Source organism: Mobula hypostoma, chromosome 2 (assembly GCF_963921235.1).
Source record: "Mobula hypostoma chromosome 2, sMobHyp1.1, whole genome shotgun sequence".
Taxonomy (NCBI): domain Eukaryota; kingdom Metazoa; phylum Chordata; class Chondrichthyes; order Myliobatiformes; family Myliobatidae; genus Mobula; species Mobula hypostoma.
In genome coordinates this window covers 22378595-22391929 of record NC_086098.1, presented here as the reverse complement: position 1 = coordinate 22391929, position 13335 = coordinate 22378595, and the positions used below count along the sequence as shown (strand labels likewise).

The following is a 13335-nucleotide window of genomic DNA, read 5'->3' as shown; positions in this document are numbered from 1 at the left end:
GGGCTGCCGACGACAGTGGTGGAGACAGATATGATAGGGTCTTTTAAGAGACTCCTGGATAGATACATGGAGCTCAGAAAAATAGAGGGCTATGGGTAACCCTAAGTAATTTCCAAGTTAAGGACATGTTTGGCACAACTTTGTGGGCCGAAGGGCCTGTATTGTGCTGTAGGGTTTCTATTGGCCATTGACCATTACAATATCATTGGAGACAACAGAAAAGGATACATCAGAACTACAGAAAAATAATTTAGAATGTAATATGCACAAAATGTCCCTGAATGATGCAAAAATCCAAAAATGTTATCGATGTGGCAAATCCTCCCATGATGCAAATGATTGTTGGGTCAAAGAAAAAGTTTGCAGAAAGTGTCACAGACAAGGTCACAGAGACAAAATGTGCACATCAGGCAAAAAAGCACAACAAAAGAGAAAAACAATACTAAGTGAAGAGTTTCAAACACAAAAGTAAACAAATGCACAGTGACTGAATGTGAATCTGAACCAGACAACACAGAGTCTGACAAAGGTGAGCTGTCATGCCTAGAACTGCATAGCATTACTGAAGCAGATCACAAAATCATATGGATCACAATAGATGTGTCAGATGTAAAACTGAAAATAGAGCTGGATACAAGGTGGGCTTTGTCTATAATTGCTTAGGCTGACTACAACAGACTGCTTTCTAAGCTACCGTTACAAAAGACCTTAGTCATGCTAAAGACCAACATAGGCAAAGAAGTGTCTCCCAAAGGCAAACTGAAAGTAAGTGTGATGTTGAGAGACAAAGCACTGCACCTGGAGCTTTATGTGTTGAAAAGTGGAGGGCCAGCACTTTTCTAATGTGAGTGGTTGAGGAAAATCCAACTAGACTGGCACACAATCAAAGCTGTCAATATGTCATCAATAGGCAACTACAGCCCAAATGTTTGCACTAACCAGAGGCTGTCACAACTTCTTAATGCTAATGAAAAGATGTTTGAGAAGGGAATTAGTAAACTCAAAGGCACGAAGGCCAGAATTGAACTGGATGAAGCAGCAACACCAAGATTCCATAAAGCGTGTCCAGTGCCTTGTGCATTATATCCTAAAGTGGATGCTAAACTTCAGAGCTTGGACGCATCTCACATTCTCTCCAAGGTTGAGTGGAGTGATTGTGCCATGCCCATTGTCCCAGTGATCAACAATGGGAAAGCCAGAGCTGTTCACATAAGTGAGAACTTCAAAATGAGTGTCAACCCTATGCTGTGTACTGTGCTGTATCCCCTGCCACAAATAAAAGAAAAATTTGCAGCTTTGGCAGACAGGGTGAGGTTTTCAAAAATTGACTTGTCACAAGCCTATCTGCAAATGGAGATTGACTCGTGTCAAGCAGGAAGTTCCTCACAATCACACTCACAAGGGACTGTTCCATTATAATTGTCCCGTCTTTGGCGTTGCATCATCTCTAGCAATTTGGCAAAGAGCAATGGACTGAGTGCTCCAAGATATCCCAGAACACATACGGCAATTGCATCCACAAGACAGACACATTATAGTCACTGGACCTACCTCTCAGTGATGATCATGTCTCTAACAGCAATGTGACGTGGGAAATTGAGAACGTTAGACAAGGCACCTACCAAACTTGATTCCACTCCACAGATCCAGAGGCGTGATCCTGTAAGAAACAGAGCACTGCCCATAAGACTGAACTTTTAGTATAGTGAAGTTGATGTATGGATCTGCTTCTTTTAGACAAGGACTCCCATTGACACTACTTAGTGAGTGATAACTTACCCAAGCACATTGATCTGTTGTTCTCATGCTATAAAATGAATATACCAGTCAACCTCACCTCTGCATGAGTGCTTTTATTTAACTGATATGTAGTTGTACAGACTCAACCTATACTGTCAAATGAGACAATGTTTCTCCAGACCAGGGTGTAAAGCAGAGTAGTATACATAACACACAAAACACATGATGACCAAGGAAAGTAAAAATTAAATCTACAGATGAATTATGCATAAACAAAGTAAAGTGCATAAAATGAATATTGTAGGGTACTGTACAAATTAACCAGTGACGCTTCGAAAGCAATGCCGCAGGGAATTCAGAAGCCCAATGACCTGAAGGAAGAAGCTGTTTCCCATCCACACCATTCTTGCCTTTGTGCATCGTAGTCTCCTCCCTGATGGTAGAATGTCAAAAGAGGATCCTGGATGGACAGGTGGGATCCTTGATAATACTAAGAACATAAAATATGGAACATAGAATATAGTACAGCACAGTACAGGCCCTTCGGCCCACAATGTTGTGCTGACCCTTAAACCCTGCCTCCTATATAATGCCCCACCTTAAATTCCTCCATATACCGGTCTAGTAGTGTCTTAAATTTCACCAGTGTATCCGCCTCTACCACCTGACTCAGGCAGTGCATTCCACGCACCAACAACTCTCTGAGTAAAAAAACCTTCCTCTAATATCCCCCTTGAACTTCCCACCCCTTACCTTAAAGGCACGTCCTCTTGTATTTAGCAGTGGTGCCCTGGGGAAAAGGCACTGGCTGTCCACTCTATCTATTCCTCTTAATATCTTGTATACCTCTATCATGATTCCTCTCATCCTCCTTCTCTCCAAAGAGTAAAACTCTAGCTCCCTTAATCTCTGATCAAAGGGCTCAGAGTATGCAGGACTCCTGATAAATGTCACTGATGGATGGTAGAGAGACCCCTATGATCCTCATGGCCATTCTCACGGTCCTTTGTAGGGATTTCCATTTGAACCTGGATCCATGATTGCTGGCACTGTAAGGCAAAGGGCTAACCGCTACTCTATTGTCACGTCCTTCTACCCTAATGTGTCACCCTTCAAAGCCGTTGTATTTAGTGTTTAGTGTTTGTATGAATTGACTGACTTTACATCACACACATAATACTAACTACCCCACTGAAGAATATTTCATACCAGTAACCTAGATTGGAAATCTTGTAGCATCAGTTTTGGGCAAACAAATGAAGTCCTACATGTACCATGTACTGTTAATTTATAACAATCCAAATTAAGACTTTCCCACAAGGACCATACCTATCCTTATCTATAGCTATCTGAAAAGTTAGGGAATTATGGTCACTGTTCCCTACCTGCTCACCCACTGAAAGGTCAGTCACCAGGTCGAGTATAGCCCCTCTTCTCATTGGACTGTCTACATATTGATCTAAGAAACCCTTTAGGATACACTTAACAAATTCTGCCCCATCAAAACCCCTTGCACTTAGAAGGTCCCAGTTTATGTTAGGGAAGTTGAAATCCCCCATGACTAATAACCATATTATTTTTATACATTTCCTTAATCTGTTTACATATGTGTTCCTCAATGTCCTGGTGGTTATTGGGGGGGGGGTGCAGTGGGTGTCTCTCTGATTACACCCTTCCTATTTTTGAGTTCTACCCAAACGGTTGATAATGTCTCCCATGTGCAGCTGTGATATTGTCTCTGATTAGAAGATTTGCTAATTTTTTTTTTGTATCTGGTTGTCAGGACACTTCTATTAAGAAAGTAAAGAAATACCTTGCTCTGGTATGGGAAGAGTGAAGATGTACTAGGAATTCTTCAATTTCCTAGGCAGTTCCTTGAAATCATTGATGACTCACCTCAGCTCTGGTTTTGTGGTTTTGGATGTGGCTGATGAGATCAGTGTAGGAACTGTAGACTCTTCCAGTGATGAGGTAAAACATGGCTGATGAGATGGGTGGATGGATAAACGTTGAGGCAGTGCACACCTTCAGCCACTTACATAGGACTTCTGTGTGCTTCCAAAGCATAGCCTTGAAGTACTTGATCTCATCTCAGATGCCCCTTCCCTACTTTGAGTAAATGTGTTCCAGATAATATTGCATTCTTTCAAGGTATAATTGAGAACATTCTTGAACTCTTTGGTCCGTCCAGCTGGTAATCATTTCCCACAGCAGATCTTGCAAAAGGAATCATTAGTCTTGTGTTAGGCACGTGAATGACATGGTCTGCTCAACGTAGCCAAATGAGATGTAATTAGAGTTTTAATGATGTGGATTTTGGCTTAGGAGAAGGTGCTGACATTGACTTGCTTGTCCTTCCATTAAAGTTGGGGGATTTTGCAGAGACAGTGTTATGCCTTCTGTATATAGTTCGGTTTTTGAAGCACAGAGGAGGGGAGAGACCACTTTTGCCCAGTAGATCATGAGTTTTGTTTCCAGATCTGAGGTCTTGATATTCAAATAATTTTTTTCCTCATTTAACCAAACTCTATTCTGGCACATTGATGATATCCACCACTTTCACCAATGCCTTCCTTCTCCAAGTTGTGGCTCCCGCGATACCAGAAGTGGTCCATGTTTGACAGGATGTTGCTCCGAACCTCCACAGTCAGACAGCACTGTGATGGAATGGAGGGAGCATCAGTACAGGATACTGGTCTTGCAGATTTCCATTAGACAAGACAAAAGAAAATGGGTGCACTCTGTTCAAGAAGGGAGAGTGTCACAAAGTAGGAAACAATGGGTCAGTTCTTGGGGAAAACATTGTCATCTTTTACTAGAAAAGTTACAGCAAGACATTTGGAAAAAAATTAAGATAATCAGGTAAAGTCATTTTGGTTTCTTGAAAAAGACATCCTGTTTGACCAATTTATTCCAACTCTTTGAAGAACTAACATGTGCAGAATAAAGGAGAACCATTAGCGGTACAACACTTAGATTCCCAAAGACATTTGTTCATATGTTTATAGTACTTTTTTTTTTACAATGAATACACTTTACAGTCTCTGAAGCTGACATGAGAGAATCCTTCAGAAGGATGAATCCACGGAAAGCATCTGGCCCAGATGGGGTACCTAACTAACTACTAAAGTCCTGCGCTGATTAGCCAGCTGGAGTGTTCATTCAGATCTTTAACCTCGTGCCTCAGTAGTCTGAGGTACCCACCTGTTTCAAGCAAGCTTCAATTATACCAGTGCCTAAGAAGAAACTGTTAAGCTGCCTCAGTTACTATTATCCCATAGTACATCCATCCACGGTGATGAAACGTTTTGAGAGATCGATGATTAAACATATCATCTCCTGCCTGAGAAGCAACTTGGATTCATTCCAATTTGCCTACTGGCACAACACATCCACAGCAGATGCTATTTCTTTGCCTGTTCACTCAACCCAGGAACATCTGGACAGCAAACATGCATACATCGGGATTCTCCAGATCAACTACAACTTGACATTCAATACTATCATTCCCTCAGAACTAACCAAGGAGCTTTGTGTCATTGGCCTGAATACTCTCTTGTGTATGATTTCCTCACTTGCAGGCTCCAGTCAGTTCAGGCTGGCAACAACATCTCCTCCATGATCTCCATCAGTACAGGTGCCCCACAAGGCTGTGTGATTAGCCCCCTGCTCTACCCACTTTACACTAATGACTGTGTGGCTAAGCACAGCTCCAATGCCATATTATTAGATTATGAAGACACGCAGTCCTCTTTTATTGTCATTTAGTAATACATGCATTAAGAAATGATACAATATTTCCTCAATATACCGTATACCATATACCATATTCAAGTTTGATGATAACACCTCTGTTGTAGGCCAAATCAATGGTTGTGACAAATCAGCATATAGGAGGGAGATGGAAGTTCTGGCTGAGTGGTGCCACAACAACCTCCTTCTCAATGTCAGCAAGACCAAGAAGCTGATTATTGACTTCAGGAGAAGGAAAGTGGACATCCATGAGTCAGTCCTCATTGGGGGATCAGAGGTGGAGAGGGTCAGCGAATTTAAATCCCTCAACGTTTTCATTTCAGAGGACCTGTCCTCAGCCGAGCATTGAAGTGTAATTATGAAGAAAGGATTGCACCACATCTACTTTATTAGAAGTTTATGAAGATTCAACATGACTTCAGAAACTTTGACAAACTTCTATAGATGTGTAGTGGAGTGTATATTGACTGGCTGCATCACAGCCTGGTAAGGGAACACCAATGCCATTGAACGATGAGTACTACAAAAATTAATGGATACGTCCCTGTCCATCATGGGCAGAGCACTCTCCACTATTGTGCTCATCTGAATGGAACGTTGTCAAAGGAAAATCACATTGTCATCAGGGACACCCACCACTCACGTCATGCTCTCTTCTCGCTGCTGTCATCAGGAAGAAAGCCTAGGAGCCTGAGGACACACGCCTCCAGGTTCAGAAACAGTTACTACCCCTCAACCATCGGGCTCTTGAACCAGAGGGGATAACTTCATTCATTTTCACTTGTCCTGTTACTGAACTGTTTCCATAACCTATGGACTCACGTTCAAAGACTCTTCATCTCATGTTCTCAATGCTTATTGCTTATTTACTTATTTTTTTTCTGTTGTACTTCACAGTTTGTTTTTTGCACACTGGTTGTCCGCACTGTGAGGTGCAGTCTTCTATTGATTCTATTATGGTTATTGGATTTATCGAGTATGCCCACAGGAAAATGAATCTCAGGGTTGTATGTGGTGACATACAGTGGTATGCAAAAGTTTGGGCACCCCGGTCAAAATTTCTATTACTGTGTATAGTTAAGTGAGTAGAAGATGAACTGATCTCCAAAAGTCATAAAGTTAAAGATGAAACATTCTTCTCAAAATTTTAAGCAAGATCAGAGTATTATTTTTGTTTTGTACAATTTTAGAGTGAATAAAAGGAAAGGAGCACCATGCACAAGTTTGGGCACCCCAAGAGATTTGAGTTCTCAGATAACTTTTACCAAGGTCTCAGACCTTAATTAGCTTGTTAGGGCTATGGCTTGATGACAGTCATCATTAGGAAAGGCCAGATGATGCAAATATCAAAGCTTTATAAATACCCTGACTCCTCAAACATAGTCCCAACAATCAGCAGCTATGGGCTCTCTAAGCAGCTGCCCAGCACTCTGAAAATTAAAATAAATGATCTATAAGAAGATAGCAAAATGTTTTCAGGTTCATAATGTAATTAAGAAATGGCAGTTAACAGGAATGGTGGAGGTCAAGTTGAGGTCTGGAAGACCAAGAAAACTTTCCGAGAGAACTGCTCGTAGCATTGCTAGAAAGGCAAATCAAAACCCCCGATTGACTGCAAAAGACCTTCAGGAAGATTTAGCAGACTCTGAAGTGGTGGTGCACTGTTCTACTGTGCAGTGGCACCTGCACAAATATGACCTTCATGGAAGAGTCATCAGAAGAAAACCTTTCCTGCGTCCTCACCAAAAAATTTAGCTCAGACATTTGCCAGGGAACATCTAAACAAGCCTGATGCATTTTGGAAACAAGTCCTGTGGACTGATGAAGTTAAAATAGAACTTTTTCTGGCCGCAATGAGCAAAGGTATGTTTGGAGAAAAAAGGGTGCAGAACTTCATGAAAAGAACACCTCTCCAACTGTTAAGCACAGGGGTTGATTGATCACGCTTTGGGCTTGTGTTGCAGCCAGTGGCACAGGGAAAATTTACTGGTAGAGGGAAGAATGAATTCAATTAAATACCAGCAAATTCTGGAAGCAAACATCAGACTGTCTGTAAAAAAGCTGAAGATGAAAAGAGGATGGCTTCTACAACAGGATAATGATCCTAAACACACCTCAAAATCCACAATGGACTTCCTCAAGAGGCGCAAGCTGAAGGTTTTGCCATGGCCCTTTAGACAGGTATTTGGAAGAATCTAAGGTGGAGGCTTATATGGGAGGCAGGGTTTGAGGGTCGGCACAACATTGTGGGCCGAAGGGCCTATACTGTGCTGTATTATTCTATGTTCTATGTTCATAGTCCCCTGACTTAAACATCATGGAAAATCTGTGGATAGACCTCAAAAGAGCAGTGCATGCAAGACGGCCCAAGAATCTCACAGAACTAAAAGCCTTTTGCAAGGAAGAATAGGAGAAAATCCTCCAAACAAGAATTGAAAGACTCATAGCTGGCTACAGAAAGCGTTTACAAGCTGTGATACTTGTCAAAGGGGGTTTGCTTCGGGCCCTTTTCCTTTTTTGTTATTTTGAAGTTGTAAAAGATGGAAATAAAAAAAGTAATCTGCTTAAAATATTAAAGAAATGTGTCATCTTTAACCTTATGCCTTTTGGAAATCAGGTCATCTTTTACACACTTAGCTATTCACAGTAACAGAAATTTTGACCGGGGGTGCCCAAACTTTCGCATGCCACTGTGTATGTACTTTGATAATAATTTTACTTTGAACTTTGAATATCTTTGCCAAAATATTTTTTATCAAACCCTTAACTGAAACCACTTTGCATTATTATTATAGTTCCCAAGTCATCTCTAAATCACAGCAGAGTTAAAATCAGTATTCAGTAAAAAAAAGTTTCATCTCCATACATCTGCGAAAGATCAGAAGGACTGCAATCCAATTTTATAACATAAATTAAAGCCATCACATACTGAAGTTGCAGCTGCCGCTTGACCAAATAAGGGATAATTCTAATGAGAGGTTCATTGCAGTTCTGTTCCACTTAAGACCAAAGATTAAAGGCAACTCAGAGATGAGATAATTGGTAGAGTTTTAATTTGTTCATCAATCCAAGTGGAACATTTCTGAAAAAATATATTGTGGGGCACCATTGTTGAGGATAAGCAATCCTTACTATTTCAGTGAGGCCATAACCTATGACATTTACACATACAAACTAGGAGAAGGTGTAGGTCACTCAGTCCCTCATGTCTGTTCTTCAAAGAAATAAGATCAAGGTTGGTCTATTTGCAAATTCGACTCCTTATTCAAGTCTACCCTATTGCTTCCCATATTCAGACATCCCACCCTGCAAAAACTCATTTCAGGGAGGTAGCATCATCAATTTGCGGGAGACTCCCGGAACTTCCGGGAGAGGTGGGATGTCTGCAATAGAGTAGTTCCTTAGCAGCTAGCCAGCTAGTTTAAATAACGTTAGCTATGCTAATGAATGAATGACACCTGTTAAACTCACTTCAACATGTCTTTTACAGTCATTTGAGCAATAGAAAAGTCACTGTTGCAAACAGTGCAGCGAACAACACTGTCATTATCTTTGACCCCTATTAGGCAGGTGTACAGTTTAGTGTTGTCTGGGGTGAATTACATTTTATATTTTCTTTCTTTGGAACACTCTACTGTAGTGCTCTCTCTCTCTCTCTCTCTCTCTCTCTCTCTCTCTCTCTCTCACTCTCTCTCTCTTGCTCTCTTCCTCTTGCTCTCTTTCTCATGCTCTCTCTTGCTCCCTTTATCTCGCTCTCTCGCGCTCTCTCGCACACTCTCTCACTCTCTTTGCGCTCTCTCTTGCTCTCTCTCTCTCTCGCTCCCATGCTCTCTCTCTCGCTCGCTCTAAAAAAGAATCGGTTTCCGCGATATTGTATATAATTTGCGGGCATCAGGGAGCCGCTATCAATATGTGGGAGACTCCTGGAACTGCAACTGTAACGAAAACCAATTTCCCTCGGGATCAATAAAGTATGACTATGACTTACGGGAGAGGTGGGATGCTCTGCCTTAAAAATATTCCAAAATTGCTTTTGTAGCCTTCTGAGAGTAAAAATGCCAGATCTGCTACTGTACATACTGTATGATGCCATATTTTTAATCAGTGACCTTTTGCTGTAGATTCTCTGGTAAGAAGGAACATTTCCTCAACATTAACCTTGTCAATACTCTCAGGTTACATCAACAGTGGAGAAAAAAAAGCTAAGGTGTAATTTTCTTTTCACAGGGAAAGTAAAGAAACAGAAACACGTAACTGCTACGCCTGCTGAAAAAGGTAAAGTGTTTGAAGATTTAGTTCTGTTATCTGAAAGTTGTCACATGGAAACACTGGTATAACAATATTTGAAAGCGGTAGTCTTCTATCTAGTGTGGCTGGCAGAGTCATTAATTCCATCACAGATGTTTTTGTAAATGTTAGTGAAAAATCTAAACGGCAGAAAATACTGAAATAAAAGTTATATAAAGTATATTGACAGGTGCAAAATGAAAAGAGGTATAGATAGAGTGAAGAGGCAGAGACCTTTTTCCCAGGGTGGAAATGGCTAATACAAGGGGGCATAATTTTAAGGTGATTGGAGGAAAATATAAGGGAGATGTCAGAGGTAAGTTCTTTACACGGACAGTGGTGAGTGCAAGGGTGCTATTTCGATTTTTCACTAACATTTACCAAAACAGTCCTGATGGAATTAATGGCTTAGCCAGCCACACTAGATAAGAGGTGATTGCTTTCGAATTATTGGTATGTTACCATCAAGTCCTATGACTAAACTTGTTTGATGAATAATTAAATAGCATGCTGGGAGCAACATAAAACCTGCTAAAAAGTGAGGTTTTGGGCCTACTAAAGCTTAACTCTGGGGAAACACATATGCTAAACAACAAAAGCAGTGAGTCCAAAGGCAGGCCTAAGAGATGCTGATATCAGTGTGTCACTGGATCCCGGATACCAAGTCGCGAATGGAGATTATCCAACTAATGAGAGGAAGAGGATTGAAACATATTCTCCTCTAGAGTGATGGTGGATCTAGGATGAGTGCAGAAGATGAAGCTAAGACTTCAGGTCAATTTTCACGCAGAGCACTGAAGTCTTCAATAACTCACTCCACGCAATTTCCAAAAATGGCTGAATACAAGAAATAAGGGATAATTCTAATCGGAAGTTCACTGGAGTTCTGTTCCACTTAAGACCAAAGATTAAAGGCATTTGTAGTTGAAGCAACATGGATTGAGATAATTGGTAGAGCTTTAATTTGGTTTTGGTTTTTAATTTTTATCTTCAATAATTTAAGTGAGGATTTTCTGAAAAAAGGAATTCTACCTTTCATCAATGTTGTTACTAATTAAGTGAAAGCACAAAGCAGTACTTCAAAATACCTCTGGATTGTGGAGCCATATTAACATTGCTAAAGGTAAACATTTTCTACTAAATTCAAACACACCCTAGACAATATGCTGACATTGATCACTCATCACAAAGTGTACAGGTGGGTATCGTACTGCTTTTTGTGCTACCCATTGTTAATGACTTGAAATTATCACCTTGGCTCCCACAGTAAATGTGCTGTATACTTAAAACCATTGGATCATTGGATATAGGTACAGAATTGGGACATTTGGCACATCATGTCAGCTTTGCCATTTCCGGACAGTTTGTGCCTGTGAAACTATATACAACATCAGTTCCTACCTATGTGCGAGGAAAAGGAAAAACTGAGGACATTCTTAAGACGAACATTAAACTTTAACATATACACTCAGTTATCACTTTATTAGTTACAGCTGTACAACTGATTGTTAATGCAAATATCTAACAAGACCATAAGACATAGAAGTACTACTAGGCCATTTGGCCCAATGAGCCTGCTCCGCTGTTCCATCTTGGGTGATTTACTATCCCTCTCAACCTCATTCTCCTGCCTTCTCCCCATAACCATGACATCCTGACTAATTAAGAACCTAATGAGCTCTGCATAATGTGTCAAATGGAGGAGAAGATGGCGGCGCAATGCAGCTCGCAGCGGCCACTCTGGTGGTGATGTCTGTTATTTGTCAATTAGGGTGCCGTGCACAATCTTGATTCGATGGAGACGGATGTGAGAACACGGAGGAACATCTGGTGAAACTTCTGAAACACCTGCTTCGCTGCTGCTGCTACTGTGTGGTCCAGAATCTCTGGAGGGGAAGGCCCTGACTCCTTGGCTTTGCTTGTTGCTCAGCAGCCGGGGTGGGGTCAAAGCGCTCGGCAGAGAGTGGTGCTCGGAGAGGCTGTGTTGGAGGGGCTGGTCGGAGGCTCGAAGTTTTCGGACGGACTCAGAGTCTGCAGCAGTCAGGTGTTTCCAATGGTGCTGCATCGGCAAGTTTGCGGTGCTTGGAGGTTCATGGCAGGGAGAGTTTCTCCCTTCTGCCGCCTGCGTGAGATGATGAGGCTATTGAAACTTTTTTTGACTGTTTTCTGCTCTTTATCAAATTATGGTATTGCTTTGCACTGTTGTAAGTACATTTGTACATGTTATAATTATGTGGTTTTGTAAGTTTTAGTCTTGGTTTGTCCTGTATTTCTTATGATATCATTCTGGAGGAACATTGTATCATTTTTTAATGCGTGCATTTCTAAATGACAATAAACAAGGACTGAGTGTCCTCATAATCTAATCTAATCTAAATGCCTAATTCTGCACTTATATCTTTTACCTTATGGTCTAAATATACTCAATGACCTGGCCACCACAGCCACCAGTAGCAATGAATTCCACAGATTCACTCCTCCTCATCTCTGTTCTAAATGGACATTAATTGTCTGAGGCTGTGCCCTCTGGCCCTAGCCTCACCCACTGTAGGAAACATCCTCCCTACATCCACTCTATCCAGAAATTTCAATATTCAATATGCTTCAATGAAATCTACCCTCATTCTTCTATAGGCCCAGAGCTATTAAACATCCCTCATACTCTTTCAGCCTTGTTTACTTCTTTCCTGAAGATAGGTGACCAAAATTGCACACAAAACTCTAAATTAAATCCAAGTTATAAAACTTCAACATAACATCCCACCTTCTGTATTCAATACATCGATTTATGAAGGCCAATGTGCCAAAAGCCTTCTTTACGACCCCACCTCGCTGTGACGCCACTTTCAACGAATTATGTACCTGTGTTCCCAAATCCCTTTCTTCTACCACACTCCTCAGTGCCCTACCGTTCACCGTGTAAGGCCTACCTTAGTTCTTCCTACCAAAGCGCAAAGCCTCTTACTTACCTGTATTAAATTCCACCTGATCTTTTCAGTCCTTTTTTCCAGCTGATACAAATCCCTCTGCAAGATAGGCTTCCTTGCTGTCCACTACACCCCCAATCTTAGTGTCATTTTCAAATTTGCTGATCCAGTTAACTGCATTACCATCCTGATCATTGATATAGATGACAAACAACAAAGGACCCAGCAGTGATCCCTGCCGCATTCCATGCATCACAGGCCTCCAGTCAGAGAGGCAACCATCTACTACCACTCTCTGGATTCTCCCACAAAGCCAAAGTCTAATCCAATTTTCAGCTCAGGACCTTAGTAGCACCGTGCTCAACCTTTTGATTCCTGATTTATGTCTGAGAACTTATCAATATCTGTCTCCACAACCACTCCACTAAATGTTCAGGCGCTCTGGTTCCCACCCCCACTCACACTCTAGTTTAAACCCCATTGTCCAGCATTAGCACACTTTCCCGCTAGGATATTAGTCCCCCTCCATTTCAGGTGCAATCTGTCTCTTCTGTACAAGTCCTACCTTCCCTGGAAGAAAACCCAATGATCCAAAATTCTTATGTCCTCCCTCCTACACCAACTCATT

General features: G+C 41.3%; 1 protein-coding gene across 1 annotated transcript in view; it reads left to right on the top strand.

Moving 5' to 3' along the window:
• Positions 1-13335, top strand: part of LOC134338322 (triadin-like) — a 426556-nt gene that overhangs the window by 172785 nt on the left and 240436 nt on the right. The window contains exon 14 of the mRNA XM_063034074.1: positions 9721-9768. Coding sequence (XP_062890144.1) covers positions 9721-9768 — 48 coding nt within the window. The remainder of the gene's footprint in view (positions 1-9720; positions 9769-13335) is intronic.